At 53.0% G+C, this 21,609-nt stretch overlaps 1 protein-coding gene across 1 annotated transcript; it reads left to right on the top strand.

The window, feature by feature from the left end:
* The first annotated feature begins 6,108 nt into the window (after positions 1–6,108).
* On the top strand, positions 6,109–18,882 carry PCP4L1 (Purkinje cell protein 4 like 1). Its single transcript, XM_036273308.1, has 3 exons — positions 6,109–6,130; positions 17,367–17,421; positions 17,927–18,882. The coding sequence occupies exons 1-3, from the start codon at positions 6,122–6,124 to the stop codon at positions 18,073–18,075; spliced, it is 213 nt and encodes a 70-aa protein (XP_036129201.1). The 5' UTR covers positions 6,109–6,121; the 3' UTR covers positions 18,076–18,882.
* The last annotated feature ends 2,727 nt before the right edge of the window (positions 18,883–21,609 follow it).

The raw sequence follows: 21,609 nt of genomic DNA, 5'->3' as shown, positions 1-21,609 counted from the left end.
GGGCCCCGAGAATGAGGAGGCGGAACCCTTTCTCACGAGTACGACGCCCAGGGGTCCACATCCACAACGTACCGCCTTTGAAATAGGCTGAGTTCCGACGCACAGGTGCTCAGATCTGCTGCTGGGTGGTGGGGAACGGATTGATGTGTACGCCTTTGTTGTAGCTTTGCTTAAGTGTGACTACTTTCGAAGTCATACTACTTCACCCAGTCAACAAACAGTGACTCAGAACCTGCTATGTGTGAGACTCGAGGGATAACAAGGTGAATAAGACGTTCTCTGACCTCACGGAGTTTAAACATGCTGGTGGGGGAGACAGACCTTTAAGTAGATATAAAGAAATGTCATCAGGCCCTGGCGGTTTGGCTCAGCAGGTGGAGTGTCAGCGAGGACCAAAGGGTTTTGGGTTCAATTCCAGTCAAGGGCACATGCCTAAGTTGCAGGTTGGATCCCTGGCCCTGGTTGGGGTCGTGTGGGAGGCCACCAGTTGATGTGTCGCTCACACATCAGTGTTTCTCTCCGCCCCCCCCCCCCGCCTCCGCTCCCTAAAAATCATTGGGGGAGGGATATAGCTGAGTCACCCACCATGTTGTTAACAGAAGAGTCCTTGCTCTGGCCAAGGGGTGCTGAGGAGGACACAGGAAGGGCTCCCCGGAGGAGTGACAACTGAGTTGATTTTTTTAAATCCTCACCCGAGGATATTTTTTTCACTGATTTTCAGAGAGAGTAGAAGGGAAGGGAGGGGGTGGGGTGGAGAGAGGGAGAGAGAAACCTTGATGTAAAAGAGACACATTGTTTGGTTGCCTCCTATATGTGCCCTGACCAGGGCCAGGGATTGGAACCTGCAACCCAGGTGTGTGCCCTTGACTAGGAATTGAACCCGAGACCCTTCGGCGCACGGGCTGACTCTCTAACCAGTGAGTCACACAGGCCAGGCCTCAGTTGATTTTTATAAGGAGAATGAGGATGTGGCCAGTTCAGGCAGAGGGTGCAACCTGAGAAGCTCAAGAAGCCGATGCAGAGATGGTAGAACCACAAACAGCCTCTCTTGCTGGGTGACGCTGCAGGCAGGCAGCAGCCGGAGGGAAGTCTGGAGAGAGGGGCTTGAGCTCCTGCCTCCTGACCCCTTCAGGCCCCTGTCACAGCTCACTTAGGACTGCAGCAGCCTAGACACCCATCTCCTTACAACCAGCCTCCTCTCCTCCAGCCCATCCTCCATGCTGATGCTATTTCTAAAATGCAAATTCAATCATGTCTCTTCCCTGCTTAAAATTCTTCATTAGCTTCCCATCACCTTCAGGATAAGATCCGATCTTTGGCATGTCACACAAAGTCCTTTGTGATCTGGGCTCTGTTTGTCACTCTGACCTCATCTGTTCCACTTCCCCGCCCTGACCTAATGTGTGGCGTGTTGGCTCCACATGCGCTTCGCCTTTCGAGTTCCCCCAAGGAGCTGTGCGCACTCACCTCCGGGCACCTGCCCAGTTATCCTGCCTGGTTGGAGTCGCCGCCACCTGGCCCGTCCCCTGGGCCTCCTGATCCTCTTGCCCTGAGCACAGAGGGTCCCCTCTGGGAGCCGGGGCCAGAGCTGCCCTTCTGCCACTGGCTTGTCACCACACTGCAGAGAATATCATCCACCAGGAGCTGTTCAAGTCTTTTATTTTGGATGCTTAGTGCCTTGCGTGCTCCTGGCACACACAATGAGTGTTTATGGAATTTATAAATTAAACAGGTTAGGATGTGAATTCAGGTCTGATTCCAAACTCATACTCTTTCCATGTGGCACTGTGTTATTATCTGTGACACATTCGTTCAGCAAATGTGTAACAGGGGTCTGCCTTGTGCCAGGCGTGTTCTAACGGTGTGGGTTCCGTGCTGCCATCGGCACACGTTCCTGTTCCCCTTCGGGGCTTTCTTTCCTAGGTGATTATGCTTTGTTGTCCCGACCCTCATGGCCACATGCTCACTGTCTTCTAGTCTGAATCCTGACACCTTTCTGAGCCATCGTTACCTGCTCTTTCTCCTGCCGTGTTTGTGTTGCCAGGTGGCGACTCACTCAGGTGTCTGGGCCTGCTCTGTCCTGTGTGCCCCCAGGGTCCGGCACAGCACTTGTAGTGTACCCCGTTACCCTACCCTACCTCCTTTCTTTGTTTGCACTTGTAATCTGGCTTCAATCTTTTTTTTTTAATTCTCACCCACTTTTTTTTTTTTATCCTCACCCGAGGACATGCATTTATTTTCAGATAGAGTGGGAGGAAGAGAGGGAGGAAGAGAGAGAGAAACATCGATGTGAGAGAGACACATCAATTGGTTGGCACCTGCACAACCCCAACTGGGGGTGGGAACTAACCGCAACTGAGGTACGTGCCCTTGGCCGGAATTGAACTCGGGACTCTTTGGTCCGCAGGCTGATGCTCTAACTACTACTGAGCCAAACCAGGCAGGGCCAATCTTCTTTCTCTGCATTCACCAGGGAGCTCCTGTGGCCAGTTGCATTCAGTGGCCTTTCTCTTATGTTTCTCCCAACCAGCCTCCCTACCACTTCAACTCCCGACAATCACGCTGTCTTCTTTGGAGCTCTTCCTCACTAGCCTCTCTGATGTTATGCATTCCTGGTTCTACACCTTTATTTCCAACAATTCTTCTCTCTCTCTTTATTTGGATTATCCTTTCCCCTAAACCCATAGGCTTTTCTGTAAGGCTCAATTTCAACCTCCCTTCCTTTCTTCTGTGTTCCTCCCTCACAGTTCATCTCATCACACGGCTCCGGTAAAATGTAAAAATAGCCAATATTTTAACATCACGATTTACAGCGTACCTCTACATTCCTCTTTCATCCTCCTCCTCAGTCTAGGACATGAATGTCCCCAAAACATACAACCCCAGCTCCAGGGGGTCTTGCTGTTCTTTAGTTTCTTCTTTCTGATGCCTGTTCAGGTTAAATCTCCTTCTATTCTGACTTCTCCCACAGCACCCATAACGCTCTGGCTTTTGCATCCGCACGATCACCGCTCACCTACTAGACTGTGAGCTCTATGTCACGTGAGCCTGCTTTCCTCCAAACCCAGCATGGGTCCCAGCCATGCTGTGCGCTTAATAGCTGGTGAATAATTGAACAGCTTTCCTCATTTTCTAGTCCTGAATTCCAAAAATCACTTTGAATCCTCTCCTAAATCTCGTTAGGCACCAAGTCTTTCTGGTTCCCTATGTTTCTTGATGTCCCTTCCCCTCTGCCACCGTCACTACGTTCACCCAGACCCTTGCACTTTGCACTGTGACAATATTCCTCTCTTGGTCCCTGCTCTGACTCCTTCTCTTGTCCAATCAGTCCTGTGTTTTCCCTGTAAGAATGACCTAGAAAAGCTATTTCTATGAGGGTCAGGTTTAAGTTCCCTACTCTGATACACCTCCTGCAGCTTCCCCATCATCAACCCATCTTCTTTCATCATTTTCTCTTCTCACCAGATGCCAGATAGACTCATCTTTTCCTTCTCCTTCCCGTCCACCATTTGCCTAAGTTTTACCCTTCTTTTAAGATCCAGCCCAGACCCCATTTCTCCCAGGAAGCTTTTGACTCTCTTGGTCCTAAACAACTATCTATTATTAGATAACTTCCTGTTGTAGTGTACGTGGGCATTGAACCACCTATGGCAGGGCTGGGCAGTTTATGGTCTGTGAGTCAAATCTCGTCTGTGGCCTGTTTTACACAGCTTTTGTGCTGACAATGTTTTTAAATTAAACATTTAAAAGAAGAAAAATAATGTTTTATAATACATAAAAATTATATGAAACTCACACTTTAGTGTCCACAAATAAAGTTTTATTTGAATATAGCCACACCTATGCGTTTACATATTGCCCATAATCACTTTCAAACCCCAAGGTTAGACTTAGAGTCTCAGCAGAGACCATGAGCCATTTACTCTCTGGCTGTTATTGAAAAAGCTTGGTGACCTCTGATCTTGGATTTTGAATTTCTATTCCAATCTTTGTATAGCCATGCAAGAACTTTGGAGAGGTCTGTTTCACTAGAGACAATCTTTTCCAAGCTACTTAGCCATTCATTAGAAAGGGGTGAGGGAGCCCTGGCCAGTTTGGCTCAGCGGTTGGAGCGTCGGCCTGTGGATCAGAGAGTCCAGGGTTTGGTTCCCGCAAGGGGCACATACTCCCCCCACAAAAAAAGAAAGGGGTGGGGGGAGCCAGAGGAGTAGGTTGCAGAGACTGCGTAGGAGACCCTCAACTTACAAATTTGGTAATTTAGGCAACCAGATTCCCACTGGAAAGTGAGAGTCAGCGGATGGCAGGTGGATGGGGGAAAGATGAGGTCTTCTTTCCATCTTCTCTGTTTCTGACCTGGCAGAGAAAATATGCAAGCACGGAAGATGAGCTAGAGAAAGCGTGTCTGAGGTCTCGTCTGAACTGCTGTTGAGAAGAGAGCAGTGGCGGCTGGGTATCCACAATTGTTATTCCAGGCCAGGAAAGACACTATCCAAAGGGTATCACGGCTAAAGCTGAAAGTGCTTGGTTTTGGCTGACTGAGTAAGTGGGCGGAAAGGTTTACAACACTTAGAAGTGTCACAGGCAAGAGAATGGGAAGGATTTCCTTAAAGTAGGAAGGAAAGCTAGACAGTCAAATAAACAGCAGTAACAGTTGGGATTATTAGAGATATCATGACATATACCTAGGTGTTCTATTTCTTTTCATCTTGCTCCAAGCATATATATTTCTTAAAAATTATACAACACATTATTTAGTAAAGCTCCATCTTATTGAAAAATAATCGACATAGATTGGACTGTGGGCTTTCTCTTTCGCAGCTGGTCCCTACACCTGGGCAGAGTCCACCTGGCTAGTTAAGGTCCTCAAACATGGACCACCAAATGGGTTGCTACCTGGATTGCTGAAAGAATCAAGCAAGACTCTAGGAGATAGAAAGTGCACATTGAAAACGATTGTTATGGCAACAATAAGTGCAAGGTCATAAATGTGTGTCCTTTTTTATAGTTTCACCACCATGCCTGGCTCTGCAGAGGGCACATGGTCAGACTGAAACTGAACAAAGAATCTTTTGGGAGGGCCTCATTACTCTAGGGGGATGCTAGAGGGTTTATTTATTTATTTATTTATTTTTCTTTATTGATTTCAGAGAGAGAGGAAGGGAGAGGGGGAGAGAGATAGAAACATCAATAAGAGGGAACATTGATTGGCCTGCATGCCTCCCCCTGGGGATTTGGCCCACAACCCGGGCCTGTGCCCTGACTGGAATCGAACCGCGACCTCTTGTGTCAATGCTCAGCCTCTGAGCCACACCTGCCAGGGCGCTAGAGGGCTTTTGTTTGCTTGTTTTGCATTACGTGGGGTTTAGGATGGATGTATCCTAAGTGTCTTTCAAGTCCTAGGATCTACGATCTCCCAAAGCAAACAGCACTGGACAATTTCTCTGATCTTTCCCCCAGAGTACTGTCCACTCGCACCTCCTCCCTCCCTCTGCCCGTCTCCTTCACTCCCCCGCTCGCCCTTCTCTCGTGCACACTGCTGTCCCGTCACTAAATCTGAACCTGCAACCCCTTCTTCATTCATTTTCCTGCTTCCCGTGCGCCCTTCGGTCTTCTCCCAGCCCTTCTTCCTTTGCTTTCTCAAACTCACAGGCTGCTCCTTCCCTGGGCTCGTGCTACCCCTGCCCCTGTCCCTCCTCCTCTGCTCCGGCTCCGGCCGGCTGCCGCGGTCGCCCCCTCCGTCCCGCGCTCGCACGGTCTGACCCTAGTTGGAAATGCTGCGGCTCCCCGAGCCCGCCTCCATTGGGTGCGAGCGGCTGTCGCTCTGCGGCCGGCGAGCTCCTATTCGTCGGGCTGGGGGCGGGCCGAGCGGACTATAAAAGGCGGGGCTCCAGGCGGCGCACCGAGCGGCTCGGACCGGACGGGCAGCGGAGGGGCCGGCGGACCAGACGCCCGGCGCAGAGCCAAGAGCCAGCGCACCGCGGAGGCCCCGCACCGGCCCTCCTCGCCTCCTGGAGGCCCGCCCCGACCCTCCTCGCCTCTTGGCCGCTGTGCCGGAGCCGCTGCAGCCCCAGGGCCGCGCCTCACTGCACCTGCCGCCCGCCCGCCCCGTCCAGCTGCTGCGATGAGCGAGGTGAGCAGCTGCGGCCTGGGGCTCCGGGTCCCGGGAGCGAGGAGGCGGCTGCGGCTCCAGATCCTCCCGCTCGGGCTCTGGGCTCCGGGAAGTGACTGGAAGGGAGGCTTTACGTCCCCGCTGCGGGTGGCGCGTTGGGGGCTGAGGTCCTTGCGACACCGCCCTCTGCATTTGTCTTGGGGCTCGGGGCTGCGGGCTTCCCCTGACTTCTGACGGGATCCCCCGCGCGTCCCCTTGTCCGGTCCTGGCTGCACTGCCCTCCTCTCCCGCACGCTGCAAGAACTCCCGCCGTCCTGCCTGCCGTGACCGCTTTCCCCCTTTTCGGAAGATGACACCCTACCCCTGTCATTGGGTCAGGAGGCCACTGTGCAGGGACCGGTCCTGACATTCAGAAGCTGCTGTACTGGGGCCCGGCGGCTCCTGGGGAGATGTCCCCTTAGGAGCAGACCTGCCTCTGCAGGGCTGATTACATCCGGAGCCTTCGGTCAGGCTCCGTGGGGTCCACCCAGCCAGACCCAGTCCACCAGCTGTGATGCCCCCTTTCCGCGGAACTCCGTTTGTAGGTGGGGGCAGACGGGACAGCCCCCTCCCGTGTTTCACAGTCTCACACCCAGAATCAAGGGTCTTCCTTCCCAGGGCAGGAGCATTAGCAGCTGGACGTCAGCAGACTTTCCTGGGACCTGGGGTGTAGTGTCAAATCCAGCTTCTCAGCTGTATGCCTGGTCCCCGCTCTGAACCCACATGCTTGAGAGCTGCGTGGTCTTAGGCGGGTCACTAACCTCTCTGTGCTTCAGGTTCTAGTCTGTAAAACGAGGGCTGTGCTGGTTGTCTCCATGATGAACTGAGATCATATCTGCAAAGTGCTTAGAACAGTACCTGGCACAGAGTAGGCCCTCAATCTACATGAGCTATTGTTATTTTCTCCTTTTTTTTTTTTAAATCTATTTTAGAGTGTGATAGAAAACTAGCACAAGAATTCTCAAGGACACTGGATGGTGGAAGCCCAGGTCTCCGCTCAGATCTTCATCTCTAGTCGGAGCTCTCCTGGCTCCTACCGAGAGCTGTTGTCCAGGTCGCCCGTGTCCCCTGGGCTTCTCCGGGAAATGCAGCTGGTCTGGGGCTGTAGCTGGACAGACTGAAGTGGTTTCCAGTCCCTCAGCTAGTTGTGACTGTGACCATGGCAGCCTTTAAAAAAAAAAAAAAGGTTCGATATTCTTTCCTCTTGCTTCTTTCATCCCTAACATGAGAAGAGAGGTTTTCTCTGCCCTCTTTTCACTGAGGTCTAGAGTTCAACGCCCCCACTAGTGTTTCTAAATCTGAAAGTTGCAATGCAAGCCATCCCCTGGGAGTTTGCGATCTGAAGGCCCTGCCAACATGGAGCTGTGTGGTTAGCCTGTGCTTTTTTGGGGAAGTGCACAGCCTCCCTGTAGGACACACTACAGGGGCTGACATTTATGGTGGTATTTGGTGGAGTGACAAAGCCGTTTCAGTGGCAAGGAGAACGATGTGGTGTTTGCAGGGAGTCAAGTCTCGACTCAGCAGCCGGACTTGGCTAGCCTCAGTTAGAAGCCCAGTGACCCCATGGGAGTGGGGCCCTCAGACGGGGACTGCTGTCAGCGTAGGCAGGGCTGCCCAGCCTCCCAGGCTGCCAGCGGCACTGGTTCTAACCAGTGATTCACCATTGACGCTGGTGCAGAAAAGCCAGAAGCAGCCACCTGGGTGGCCACAGAGACCAGCTGTCTCTGAACCAGATTCCCAAAGGGTTTCCGCTTCTTAGAGGCCAGGACCCAGCCTGTTTTCTTCCTCTTGTAAAGCATGATGAGAAGCGGAAGTGTTGCCCAGGGCTCTGGAGCTCCAGGGAGACACGTGGAGCCCCAGGGGTCTCCTTTCTCAGGCAGTGTCCAGCCCAGGAAAGCCCTGTGCACCCTGAATCTTATATAAGCTTCACCCCCCACACACACCTGCTTATTTTCTTGCTTCAGAGAAACTGCATGAAATGAGAGGATTTAGGATCTCTTTAAAGATTCCATTTTAACTGAAGAAGTAGTCTCTAGACTCAAAACAACTAAAGGTGTAGGGATTCTGTTGGGGTGCTGGGGAGGGTCTCAGCTCAGCTTTGCCCTGGTGGCTCTTCGCTGTCCCTCAGCACTGCAGTAGAGCATTTCTGTGTGTGAGTGTGTTTGTGTGTGAGTGTGTTTGTGTGTGAGCGTGTATGTGTGTGTGTTTGTGTGTGTGTTTGTGTGTGTATTTTGTGTGTCTGTGTGTTTTGTGTGTGTCTCTGTGTGTGTATTTATGTGTGTGTGTGTCTGTTTTTGTGTGTGTGTACACGTGTGTGTGCACATGTGTGTGTGAGTGTGTCTGTGTGTGTGTCTCTGTCTCTGTGTGTATGTGTGTGTGTTTGTGTGTCTGTGTGTGTCTATGTGTGTATTTGTGTGTGAGTGTGTATGTATTTGTGTATGTGTGTGTGTTTGTGCTCATGTGCAGAAGAGCTTTGGGGCTCCTCTCCGCCCTGTCTGCACCCACAGCCACCGCAGGCTTGTTTGCTGTGACTCCCAGTCTGCTCTTAGAGCTGAAGAACTTTTCTCTGGTTTCAGCAAAGGGTGGGAAGGGGAGATGCGTTCAGTCTCTGAGGGGTTTTCCTGTAATCCCTCATCATATGATGTAGGTCCTGCTTAAGGCGCAGCTGCAAGTCCTGCGACCCTGTTGCATTTCTCGACTGTGAGGAGCTCAGCGGCAGGAATCTGTCGGTCCAGCAGTCATTGCATTGAACTGGGGGTCAGGGAGGACTGGGAACTGTGCCCCTGCTGTCTGTCCTGTTTTGGCAGCCAGGGTCTGGAGAGAGGGACAGATCAATGAGAAGTCTCACTAGGGGAGAGTTTAGAACTGGTATTCCCTCTATTATTCTGCTGCTGTCCAAAATAATAAGAATGGATGTCACACTTTGGGGATTGCATTCTCTTTCCTGTGCCTGTCTGTCTGAATCTGCTTGATGGAAGTTGGTCAGGCTGACATCATTGTGCTGTGTCTTCTGTGAGTCAGTTGTTAGGAACCCTGGTAGGGACCTGGAGGAAATCCAATTTTCTCTCATTGGTATTTTGCTATTATTATGGTTATATTGGACATATAAAAGAACTGCTGAATATTGGAATGCCTTCCGCTGCCGGAAATATCTGTCTTCTGGAGGAAGGGAAACCGGAGCTCAGCCACCCATGCGGGGCGTTGGCTTCAGAGGCTTGAGTGGAGCGTCTGGCTGGTACAGTGGGTGGCTGTGCCACCCTGTGACCTGGGTGCGCACAGCTCTTTTGCCCAGGCCGCAGCTGTGACCACTTACCTCTGAGAATGTCAGGTCTCTCTCGGGCAGGCACCCCTAATAAATGTGGCTGGAGTCCAGATACACAACTCTGATGCGTCCTCATGTCTGTCTGTGGAGCATCCAAACTGATGGAGGCCATGGGGAGAGGGGTGCAGTGGGAGGGAATGGAGAGGATCAGGTTAGTAATTGTCTATCTAGGTGGTGGCTCCTTCTACTTATCTGGTTTCAATTCGTCGTTCATGAGTCTATTTTATTCATTAAAAAAATTAACTTAATCTTGCAAACATTCTTCAGGATAGAAATACAGGTATATCTTTCACTAAAAATCTCAAATTACATATGAAAACACTTTAGTGATTTAATTTTAGAGTTGTTAAGGAGCCCGAACATCATCTGGTTCATACTTCTCATTTTACATGTGAGGAAGATGAGGCCCAAACATTGTTAACTTTACACAGCACTAGGACCAAGAGGAGGGCAACGAACGGCCAACTCCTCATCCCCAAAGAATTTTCCATAAGAGTCCTTTATCATGCTACCCCAGTGAATATAGAATAATCTAATTAACATGCAACTTTTAAGGGATATCTTATCATTATTTTCTATAGGAAATATAAGCAGTGTGATTTAGTAAATACTGAGCAAGAAGAGAGAGGAGAGACCTATACAGGATGCTATCTACCAATGGGTCCATGTTGGTAGAATACTAGGCAGGGCAAGTACCACCCTTCCTTATAGGGTGCCCGGTCCCCTAAAAATGGAAAAGAGAGAAATGAGAGCAATTTCTTAATTCAAAAGTGTTTGACTTGCAGGACACAGTGCGGTAGAGCAGGTGTCTAAGTGAAATCCGCATACCTGACGACCAAAGGCTGCACATTTAGTCCTCTGGCCTTTAGCTGGTTGACTTCCGAGGAGCGTACAAGGCTCTGAGAGGGGAAGAAGAACGTGTTCGACTGGCCAAGCGAGTGGCGAAAGCCCTGCTGGGACTCCAGAACCCTAAGTGCATGGTTTTCTAAAGCTGTCCTCCCGGCCGCTGCTCAGATGGCTCAGTTTGCCCCAGAATTATTTTCCCTGCATGAGTAAGCCCAGACCCCAAGCCACTTTTTGGAAGAGATCTGGATCCCTGCAGGTGCCTATAAATGAATACCCCAAACCTAGACCTTGTCAGGTCCTCCTCCCGAAAGCTGCTTGATTAATCGCTTCAATCAGGCTGACTCCTGAAGGCCTACCTAGGTTCCCACGGGAAGAGGTGCCACTCCTGGGCCGTGCCCTCCCACACGGCCCTCCAGCTGAGTGCATGCTTCTAGGCTGTGGGGGAATTAATACGTTTATTTTGGGAGATCCACGCCAGGGTGGGTTGCACATCGAAGATTATAGTAATAAATGGTGCTCTGGCATGGCTCTCTCCCCACCCGCTCCCTCAGCACGGGGTGGAGGAGCAGCTCCAAGCTGTGTGCTGAGCACCACAAATAACCACTCATTAAACTGTGGCAACCCCTGCTGGGGGACGGCTGGGGCTGCTGACTCCCTGCTGCGTGAGCTGACAAGGCCCGGGATTCTGCTCTGGCTGCAGTGGGGGTACTGTTCCGGGAGACAGGGTGAGGTGGCTGAGGGGCGAGGGACAGACTAGAGGCTGGGGAGCTCTAGTCCTCTTTGGAGGCATCTGAGCGAGAAGGGGTTGGGGTTGTGTTTCATGCATTAGGAGGAGAATGTGTGTCTGTCGACCCTAGAGTGAGGATTCCTAGTTCTATTTCTGTTATGATCTTGAGGGTGACCTTGAGCGAGTCTTCTGAAGCGGCTGGGAAACTGCGGCTGGCCGCTGCGCTGGGAGAGCTGAACCAGTTCCAACAGCGCCCCAACAGCAGTCGGGGGTCCTTCAGGGGCGCCAGGGATGCAGAAAGCTCTCGAAGGTCCTTCGGCAGCGACCTTCATTTAACATTGGGGGAGGATGTGTCAGCAGGGATAGGGGGCCCCTGAGGGGGCAGGAGGGGAGTCTCTTTGTCTCCACTTGGAAGCAGATGCAGTAACTCCTGTCTCCCTGCACTTTGTAAAGCGAGCAGGGAGCTCACAAAGCCCAGGGTTCCTGTCAGTAAAAGGCAAGAAAGGGGTCTCTCTGGCCTCGTATTTAGGATTTTTAGGGTCTCCCTGCCCTGGACTGTGGGACAGGATTCTGAGACCCTGTGCCTGCTCCTCTGGCCACGGCGATTCCAGCAGAGCTGCTGCGATGTGCTCGTCACACGGCCTCCAGGCTGTTCACGCAGATGCCGGGGTGCTGTGCAGGCAGAGGGGTGCCGCCTGGCTCCCGCCTGCTGCTGGTGGAGAGTCCCCAGAGAAGAGCCCAGCGGGCTAGCAGTGCGGAGATCTGGGTAGGTTACCTTTCCCCAGGTCAGTTCTAACTTGCTGCTTGGAGCAGAGGGTGACACTGTCTTGCCTCTTCTGGTGACAGCGGTTGCTGTGGCAACACCATTAGAAATAAAGGAGACAAAGAGCGCGAGAGGCACAGCTGGCGAAGGGGGCAGGGTGAGTGGGCGAGAGTGACAGGGTGCCTACTGGCCCATAGCGGCCACAGGGAAACCACCTCCAAGCCGCTTTGCCAAGAAACACTGACAAAGCATCCTCTGAGGCGAGGGGTAGGTTTACAGTCATCTGTCTGCTACAAGGGTGGATGGGAGAAGTCCACCAAGGAGAGGTGGCTTATGTGCTCCCGAGGACTAAGCTGCTCCCTGCAGTCTGGGTCTCGGGGCTCTTTCCCCGGGAACGGGAGCATCTGTGGGGGTGCTGCGCTGGCCCCTGCTGATCCCCTGATCGGCCGGGCTGCAGTTAGGGGCAGTGGCTGTACAGAATACAGTCTCCGTCTGCACACTGTTGTCAGGCCCTTCACCAGAGGGCAGAGCCCCTGCCAGCATTTTGGGGCAGACTCCGACTTCAGGGTTGGTTTAGAGTAAAAGGAGATCAGCTTCGAAGCTCCTGTGTTCGCAGAAAACGCCTCAAGGGCCCTTAGAGCAGCCCCGGGTGCTCAGTTCCGCCGAGCGGAGATGGGCCTGTGGCTCTGCTGTCTGACTCCTGGTCCGTGACCGTCAGCACTCCGGGAACCTGGCCAATTCTTGTGTTCAGCCCAGAGTTACATGACTGAACTGATAACTGTCTATTTTAACACTTGCCGGGTGTTTTTCTTTTTTAATCCTCACCTGAGGATATTTTATTCCCTTTTATCTTCAGATAGAGTGAGAGGGGTGGATAGAGAGAGAGACAGAGAGAAACATCAACGTGAAAGAGAAACATTGACTGGCTGCCTCCCGCACGACCCTGCAACCTAGGTACATGCCCTTCACCAGAATTGAACCCGTGACTCTTTGGTCCGCGGGCCGACACTCTCACCGCTGAGCCACACCAGCCAAGGCACATGCCAGGTATTTTATAGACATGTTCTCTAGTTCTTTTCGCCCTCAAGATAGATGTTCTCTCTCTTCTGCAGATGAGAGGTCGGAGCACAGCCAGGCTAAGTCATTCACCCCGTGTCACACAGCCAGGAATGGCAGGGCTGGGATTCGAACAGATAGTCAATGCAGAGCCAGGACGCGAACCCAAATATGTTGGACTCCACCCAAATTGCCATATTGCTTCTCCCAGAAATTTGAGGCTTGAGAAATTTATGTATTTATTTATTTAGGTACGTGCCCCTAGCGGGAACTGAGCCCAGGACTCTCTGGTCCGCAGGCCAACACTCCAACCACTGAGCCAAACCAGCCAGGGCGAGAAATTGATTTATTTTTAATCCTCACTCGAGGACATTCTTCCATGTATCGTCAGATAGAGCGTGGGGGGATCGACACGAGAGGGCACATCGATCGGTTGCCTCCTGCACGACCCCGACCAGGGCTGGGAGCTGACCTGCAGCCAAGGAATGTGCCCTTGACCGAAATCGAACCCACCACTCTGTGGTCCTCTGCCCGAGGCTGTAACCGCTGAGCCGAACCGGCCAGGGTGAGACCTGAGAAAATTCTGATTCACACAGACGGAGATGGACTGGGGCGGGGGGGGGGTAAGGCGCGCGAGGACTGACGTGGTTACACGGGACACTTCGAGGGGCTCTTCCCCTCCCACCTTTTCCAGGCTCATCTGCTGAAATGAGGAAAAGCAGTTTCCTGGCTTCTGATGCCCTTTTCAGCCTCTGGACTTGCCCCACCACTGCGGCCCCAGGCTGTCTGCAGGCAGCCGGGCCTCAGAGGAGGCCAAAGCAGGGCAGCTCCCCTTCCTGCCTCCGCAGACCCCGAGGGCGGGTGCTCCGCAGGCCTGTGCTGGCCCAGGCAGCCGAGTCAGGAGGCCGCTGCCCCGCCCTCCCTGGGTCACCGAGGTGCAGGAGCAGACAGTGTGCAGTGTCCAACCACAGAATCACTCCTCAATCATGTCAGTGGTTAGTGCGACCAAGGAGAGATGCGGGTGCAACACCTCTCAGTGTGGGCCGGGCCTGGTCTGGGGCGCCAAGCAGAGCTTCCTGGACAGCTCTGAAGGATAGAGCTCACCAGGTAACAGGGGAAGAGCCGGGGCCCCGGTCCTGAGCTGGGGGACAGGTCTGTTCAGAGGGCCTTACGGAGGTTATCAGACTGCACAGTGTAGACGTGTTAGACCAAGAGTTTTGTTCCGGGTCCAAGAGCACTCGTGGCCCCTTTGCCGTCGTGGTCCACGTGAGAACCAGCTGTGGGGGGGAGCAGTGGAGGGCAGTGAATGGACTAAGATACTCGGGAGATAAAGGTGAGAGCGCTGAGCACTGCATTGGACAGAAAGGCGGCAGGAACAATACCCCGGTTTCCGGCTTGTAAAACTGGACGACAGAGAGAACACGCGCAGAGAGTTTGGTTGGGTCGGTAGGACTCCGAGGTCCGTTCGAGATACACAGAGTCTGCGGTTTGTGTGAAACACCCCTGTGAAGATCCGTTAAAGCTCAGAGGAGCGTCCAGGGTAGAAATGCCCCTCTGCGTCCTCAGTGGCATCCTGCGCTGCCCAGGGTGGTATCCACTCACTACCTGCAGCTGCTCGACATATTCATTCCCGTCAGCTAATTAGTGAACATGAAAGGAGCGATACGTTTTATTCCTCGGTCGTACCACATTTCGAAGTGCTCGGTAGCCAGGCGTGCCGCAGGGATGCCGTACTTGGACAGATATAAGCATTTCTGTCGCTGCAGAAATCCTCTCGAGGGACCTGCCGACTTCTCCTGGAATGGGACAGATAGCAAACATTTTTGGCTTTGTGAGTCACATGGTCTCTGTTGCAACTGCTGAACCCTGCCGAAGCACCTCAGGCACGGCAAACACTGAGCATGGCTGTGTCCCTGCGAAACATCCTTCACCAGTTACAGGGTGCCGACCAGGTCTGGCAGCGGCTGTAGTTAGTTGACCCCTGTCCTATCTGACGGGCTGGTGTAAATGATCGCCCGAGTCACAGGTGCAGATGGAATCACCGAGGAGGGGAGAACAGCCTCCAATGTTAAATGTTGGGCAGAAGTGTCCGGAAAGATAGGAGAAAACCCAGGGAAAGCCATTATGTCCCAGGAGCCAAGAAAAGGTGGGATTAAGTGTGTTGGATGCTTCAGGAGCTCAAGCCAAGCAGAGCTGAAGTTTTTGCGTTTGCTTGGTGTCCGGGGGGTGCTGGTTACTGAAAGAGGAGTCATTCCCATGGAGCTGGAGCAGAAGGAGGTTGAGGGGGTCGCAGAGCGGGTGAGGGGCGAGGACGTGGAGACATAAGTGCTCTGAGAACCTAGCTAGGACAAGGTGAGAGACAGCGGCCCTGGCCCCACCCACCACACCCAGTCACCTTTCCACCTGCCCCTCTCAGTCTCCGCTTGTCCTTCACTTTCTCTGCCATTGAAACAGTTCAGGTGCACTATACGTGCAGTAAAACGGACCCTTACCAGTGTATAAGTTCTATGGATTTTGACACACATACAGTCACTTGACATATAACTAACTGTAGACTCAAGATACAGAGGGTTTTGTCATCCTAATTCCCCATTCCCCTTGTAGTCACTCCTTCCATGACCGCTGGTCTGGCTGCTGTCCCCGGGGTTTTGCCTCTCTAAGAGCTGTCCTATCAGTGGAATTCTACAATGTATACATAACCTCTTGGGTCTGGCTTCTTTCACGGAGCATAAACATCTGCGGTCCACCCATTTTGCTGTGTGTATCAGTGCTGATTAGTATCGCCATGGATGTGTGCATCTCAATGTGTTTATCCATTTCTCAGTTGAGGGACATTTGGGTTGTTTCCCGTGTTTTGGTGATTATGGGTAAAGCTGTTGCAAACATTTACTCACAGGTTTGCGTGCAGACGGAATTTTAACTTCTCTTGGCTGAATGGCTAGCAGCAGGGCGGTGGGTGCCCAGGAAACGGCCAGAGCGGCTGGAGCATCCCCACCAGTGATGTATGAGGATCCCAGATACTCTGTATCTTTGCCAACACATGCTGTCGTCATTTAAAAACTCTTTTTAATAGACGTGTAATGGTATTTCATGGTGTGTGTTTTTTTAATCCTCACCCAAGGATGTGTTTTCCTTTGTTTTTTTTTTTTTAGAGAGAGAGTGGGAGGGAGGAGGAGAGAGCGAGAGACATTGATATGAGAGTGACACATCACCTGGCTGCCTCCTGCGCATGACCTGAACCCAGGTACATGCCGTTGACCGGGAAGCAAGCCTGCGACCCTCCTTCGGTGCTCAGGAAACTTATATAAGAGAGTGAAGGCGACTGATTGTAAAGATTCCTGAGGAGGAGCAAAGGGACTGGGGTCTAAAGCTCAGCCGGAAAGACATCATCTGACTGCAGACAAAGCCTTGGAGGCGGCGAGGAGGTATCAGACAGGAAGCGGGGTGTTGCTCTACTCTGCCCTCTCTGCAGTCTCAGGCCCCTTGGCCAGCAGCCCCCCCTTCCCACGGGGAGAGAGGATCCACACCTCTGAAGGGCAGAGGAAACAAGGGTGTCCCCCTGGGGAATTGCAGATGCGCCGAGAGGATGGAACGGAACATTGAGCTCATCAGGCCCAGAGGTGAGGGGGAAGGAATACAGGAAGGTAGGCAAGGAAGAGACTAGGGCTCTCTGGGGAAGGCAAGAGTTGATGGGCCTCACAGTTGCTAATTAGTGTTTGGTGTGTGTTGAGAAGTTAGAAACACTTAGTCCTATGTGGGCAGTGAGGCTGAACTGAGCCAAGCTCCAAGCTCACTAGCGACTTGGAATAACAGGGTTGAATGTAAGCAAGGGAGTCATTTGAAAGGAAAATATCACTTCTGTTGGTTGCCTCCAATCGGTTGCTTCCCCTACGCACCCCAGCAGGGGGTTCAACCCACAGCCTGGGTATGTGCCCTACCAGGAATAGAACTCATGAACTTTTGGTGTACAGGATGATGCTCCAACCCACTGAGCCACACTAGCCAGACCTCATTTCATTTATCCATCTGTCTATCTATACACTAGAATGTAAACTTCATGGGGGCAAGGTGTCTGTTCTGTCCTCTGCGCTTTACCTAGTTCCAATAAACACATGTTGGATGGGTTCTGGTGACTTTTCTCTCTCTCTCTGATCTCAATACCAACTTTAAAATATACATGTTTTTGTTGATTTTTTTTAGAGAGAGAGATAGAAAGAAACATTGAGGTGAGAAACATTGATCAACTGCCTCTTGTACGCTCCCTACTGGGGATCGAGCCCAAAACCCGGACATGTGCCCTGACCAGGGATTGAACCAACTGGGACCTCTCAGTCCATGGGAAGGCGCTCAATCCACTGAGCCACCCTGGCCGGGCTCAATACCCACTTTTTCAAAAGACTGGGGAATGCACCTGGTAATAAGAGGCTTGAAAGTGATGATGGTGAGTCCAAGGGGTGGCACTGTAATACGTTCATGAATCTCTAACATTCTGATTTTTTTCCAGCTTAACACCAAAACATCCCCAGCAACCAACCAGGCACCTGGCCCAGAGGAAAAGGGTGAGTGAGGCTGGGCTGGGCAGTGCGCCGAGCAGGTGACGGCACCTGGACATGAAGCACTGGGCCAGACGGCTGTGGCCATAGGCTCCTTCCACTTTCCCTAAAGAGAACACCTACCAATGTTCACGCTTTGGTTTTAGAAGCTGGCTCTGCAGTGGCTGGAGACGGGTGCAAGAGCGGAAGGAGCTCATCAGATGGCCCCAGCCGCTGTCTCAGTCAGAGGCTGAGGGGCAGCTGGGGACCCTGCATGAGCTCCGGGGCTCTGAACGGTGGGAGTCAGGGAAAGCGGTGAGAGAAGACAGCTGTGGCCGCGCAGGAGGAGCAAAGCTCCCGCACGACTGTAGCTACTTCTCAGCCTCGGTTCCCGACTCCGACTTCTGAGAGAGCCACAGGCTTCCCTAGTGCTGCCACACTGGGACCCACAGAGCCCGCAGGAAGTGGACCTGACCCTGCGAGGGGGCCTGGAGAAGGGGGCTGGTGACTCACTCAGGACTCTCTCTCGCAGCTGCAGGGAAAGCCGGCAATGCCAAGAAGGCCGAGGAGGAGGAGGAGATTGACATCGACCTGACCGCCCCTGAGACAGAGAAGGCTGCCCTGGCCATTCAGGGCAAGTTCCGGCGATTCCAGAAGAGGAAAAAGGACCCCAGCTCCTGAAGGGCCAGCCTGGCCCTCACCCTGCCCCCTCTCCCCGCTGCACAGCTCCGGCTCCAATGTACCTTTGTCTCTCTGTCCCTCTAGCCTCTGGGTAAGGCAAGTTCAACCCTTATCTGTTATTTTCTGTGCCCCTTCAAGCCGTCACTGCAGTAGCGGTGCAAGGAACAGGGAAGATGAAGACTTCATCTGGCAGCCACGTGCCTGAGGGTGGACCAGCTTCTCCTTGGGATGAGCCCCCTTGACCAGCACTTCTGCCCCATGAGGCTGAAGCAGAGGAGGCTTCGGGGCTGGGGAGGCCTCAATGTGGGAGGGAAGGGAAGGGCTTCGGAGTGGGGTGCCTGAGGGCATCTGCACGTTCTGCCTGTCGCCTTCAGGTGACATCTCCCCTCGCTCCCCTGCACCCCACCTCCTTTCCCTCCATGCGCTAAGCCACAGTGGGGACGGCAGCCCGCACCCTGGGCAGACCTGGGTCTAGCAGCTTCCACATCCGTGCCTGCCGGGCGGATGAGCTTCGAGGACAGCAGCAGGGCTGGGGGAGGCAGGAAGGCTCCTTCGTGTTCCAGGCTGGGACCCAGGGGCAGAGGCAGGGAGGTGGGAACTGGGGTAGATTTGGGAGGAAAGACAAGTGAAGGGGAGAAATCTCTGAGGACCCAGGTGACTGCCAGTCAGGGAGACTGTGCTCTGTGAGGGGTCCCTGGGGCTCTGCTGACCTGCCTGCCTCAACCCACCGCCCACGCCTCCCCAGAGGCCGCTCTCACCTGCCCCACTGTGGAGTCAGGACAGGATGGAATAGCCACTCTGTGTGATTTTAGCATGTTTCATAGTTACATTAAAAAAAATAACAGAACCCCCAAGTGGGGTCACTGAACCTCTCCTGTTTTTTCTTGGGAGGACTGTGAATGTTGGTCAAAGCTGGCCCCCAGGGTGTGCTGGGGTGACATGGGACAGGTGCCTGACTTTGCCTGACAGCCCACACCCTATCTGCTGCCTGGCCCTGCGGGTGCTCCCTCCCTCCCTCCCCTCAGGGAGAGCACACCCAGCCACCCTGCCCCGTCCCCACACGACCTGTCCTAGCTGTCCTTGTCCCCTTCCCTACCCACACCTGTTTATCGCATGTGGTGGAAGAAGATGACTCTGGGTCTCACTGAAGACTTTAAACCATAATAAAATGATGGCTTCCAAGTGAGTTTGCATTGTTGAGGCAAGACCTCTATATATCGAAACCAGAGCCACGCACTTGAAAGTCAAGCCAGGACCATCTGTCTCCCGCCCTGTCCTCACTTCTCAGTGTTCACTTTCCTGTTTCTTTTTTTTAAATCCTCACCCGAGGATATTTTTCATTTATCTTTAGATAGAATGGGAGGAAGAGAGAGAAACATTAGTATGAGAGAGACACATCGATTAGTTGCCTCCCATGTGACCCCAACCAGGACCAGGGACTGAACTGCAACTGAGTACGTGCTCTTAACCGGAATTGAACCCGTGACTCTTTGATCCATGGGCTGATGTGCCAACTGCTGAGCCAAACTGGCCAGGGCACACCCTTTCTTTCTTTTTAAAAAGAAATATATTTTTTTCTTTATTGATTTTATTTTATTTATTTATTTTTTTATCCTCACCCGAGGACATTTTCCCATTTTTTTTGTTCAGATAGAGTGGGAGGGAGAGAGAGAAAGAGAGAGAGAGAGAGAGAGAGAGAAACATCAACGTGGAAGGTACACATCGAGTGGCTGCCACCCACACAACCAACCAGGGCCGGGGACAAACTGCAACCGAGGTATGTGCCCTTAGCGGGAACCGAACCCGGGTCTCTCTGGACCGCAGGCCAACGCTCTAACCGCTGAGCCAAACCAGCCAGGGCTCTTTATTGATTTTAGAGAGAGAGGAAGGGGGAGGATGAGAGAGAGGAAAATTGATTGGCCGCCTCCTACATGCCCCCCCACTGGGGATTTGGCCCACAACCTGGGTATGTGCCCTGACCAAGAATCAAAGTGGTGACTTCTTGGTACATGGGTTGATGATCAATCACTGAGCCACACCAGCTGGGCATACCCTTCCTTTCTTGATTCGAGAATGAAGAATTTTCCCTGGCTGGTTTGGCTCAGGGGTTGCAGCATAGGACTGAAGGATCTCGGGTTCAATTCTGGTCAAGGGCACGTACTTAGGTTGCAGGTTCAATTCCCAGCCCGGTCCAGGTCATGTGAAAGGCAACCAATTGATATATCTCTCTCACACTGATGTCCCCCCCCCTTCCCTTCCACTCTCTCTAAAAATCAATGGAAATGTCCTTGGGTGCAGATTTTTAAAAAATAATAATTTTAAAAAATGCAGAAGTTAAAACCATGTCACAGCTATGAATAGGAAACCAGGCCAATATGCCTGGCAGGGCACCTCCTATAGCACAAAGTTTACCAAGGCCTACAAGCCCCGGCTATAGGAGGATTGAACACTAAGTCACAGGAAGACCCTGTGTTCCTGGAAGCACCTTCTCCTCCTGGGTGGAGAAGAGGAAGTTTTACACTAGGAATCCGTTCTCAGTGCAGTCTAGTATTGACGGTGGCTTTCAGTCCTGGCCTCATGGGCAGAAAAAGGATACTCATTGCCACACCTGGTGTGAGTCCAGGATGTCTTGGTAAACAGGAGTAGCCCTGTTCCTTCAGTACACGGGAGGGAAACCTAGGCTCCCACTCCTGGTGAGGTGGGCTCTGGCAGCTGGCTGGCTCCATCGCCAGCCCTCACCTGCGGGCTCCAGCGCCGGCCCTCTCCTGCGGGCTCCAGCGCCGGCCCTCTCCTGCGGGCTCTATCGCCGGCCCTCTCCTGCGGGCTCTATCGCCGGCCCTCTCCTGCGGGCTCTATCGCCGGCCCTCTCCTGCGGGCTCCAGCGCCGGCCCTCTCCTGCGGGCTCTATCGCCGGCCCTCTCCTGTGGGCTCTATCGCCGGCCCTCGCCTGCCCTCGCCTGCGGGCTCCAGCGCCGGCACTCTCCTGTGGGCTCCACTGCCCGGAGGAGGATTCGGTACTGAAATGGGTTTTTTCCCCTTTCGCATATCTTGCTCCAAAAGTGTTACACTTGTCCTCATGCATATTTTAAGGAAAGGACACGGTAGCAAACAGGCTGTAGTTTGGGGAAAGATAGTTCTAAATGGAGAGGGTAGGCCTCCTCTGCAGAACCGGTGGTCATTCTCAGCGAAGGTTCTGCACGTGTCCTCTCTGCCTGCTGCCCACTCTACCACAGGGTGCTGGAACGGAGCCTCTCTGCAGCCTGCCACTCTGGGAGCCCTGGAACCCGTGTCTCTCCCCATCCCTCCAGTTCCCACCACTGGGGACAGGATCCTGAATACTGATCGCTAAAGAAAGGCTTTGTTTTGTGAGCAGAGCCCGCACATCTTGGGGGGGCGGGGTGAATGCTCCCCCACCACATGCTTCGCAGAAGAGACGGGTGCTAGACACAGTCATGGAAAACGGCAAAGGCAATGATCATGTCTGTGTCACTGATCTCTGTTTCGTGATGTCCCAGCTGTGCGGGGGGCAGAGCT

This window comes from Molossus molossus, unplaced genomic scaffold (genome assembly GCF_014108415.1).
Source record: "Molossus molossus isolate mMolMol1 unplaced genomic scaffold, mMolMol1.p scaffold_m16_p_20, whole genome shotgun sequence".
NCBI classification, from domain to species: domain Eukaryota; kingdom Metazoa; phylum Chordata; class Mammalia; order Chiroptera; family Molossidae; genus Molossus; species Molossus molossus.
The sequence above is the reverse complement of the archived record's forward strand: the minus strand, read 5'-3'. Positions and strand labels throughout refer to the sequence as shown.

Coding starts and splice junctions, on each gene's coding strand:
- PCP4L1 (XM_036273308.1), top strand. Junction 17,422..17,926: donor ACCTGGCCCAGAGGAAAAGG/GTGAGTGAGGCT, acceptor TCTCTCTCGCAG/CTGCAGGGAAAGCCGGCAAT.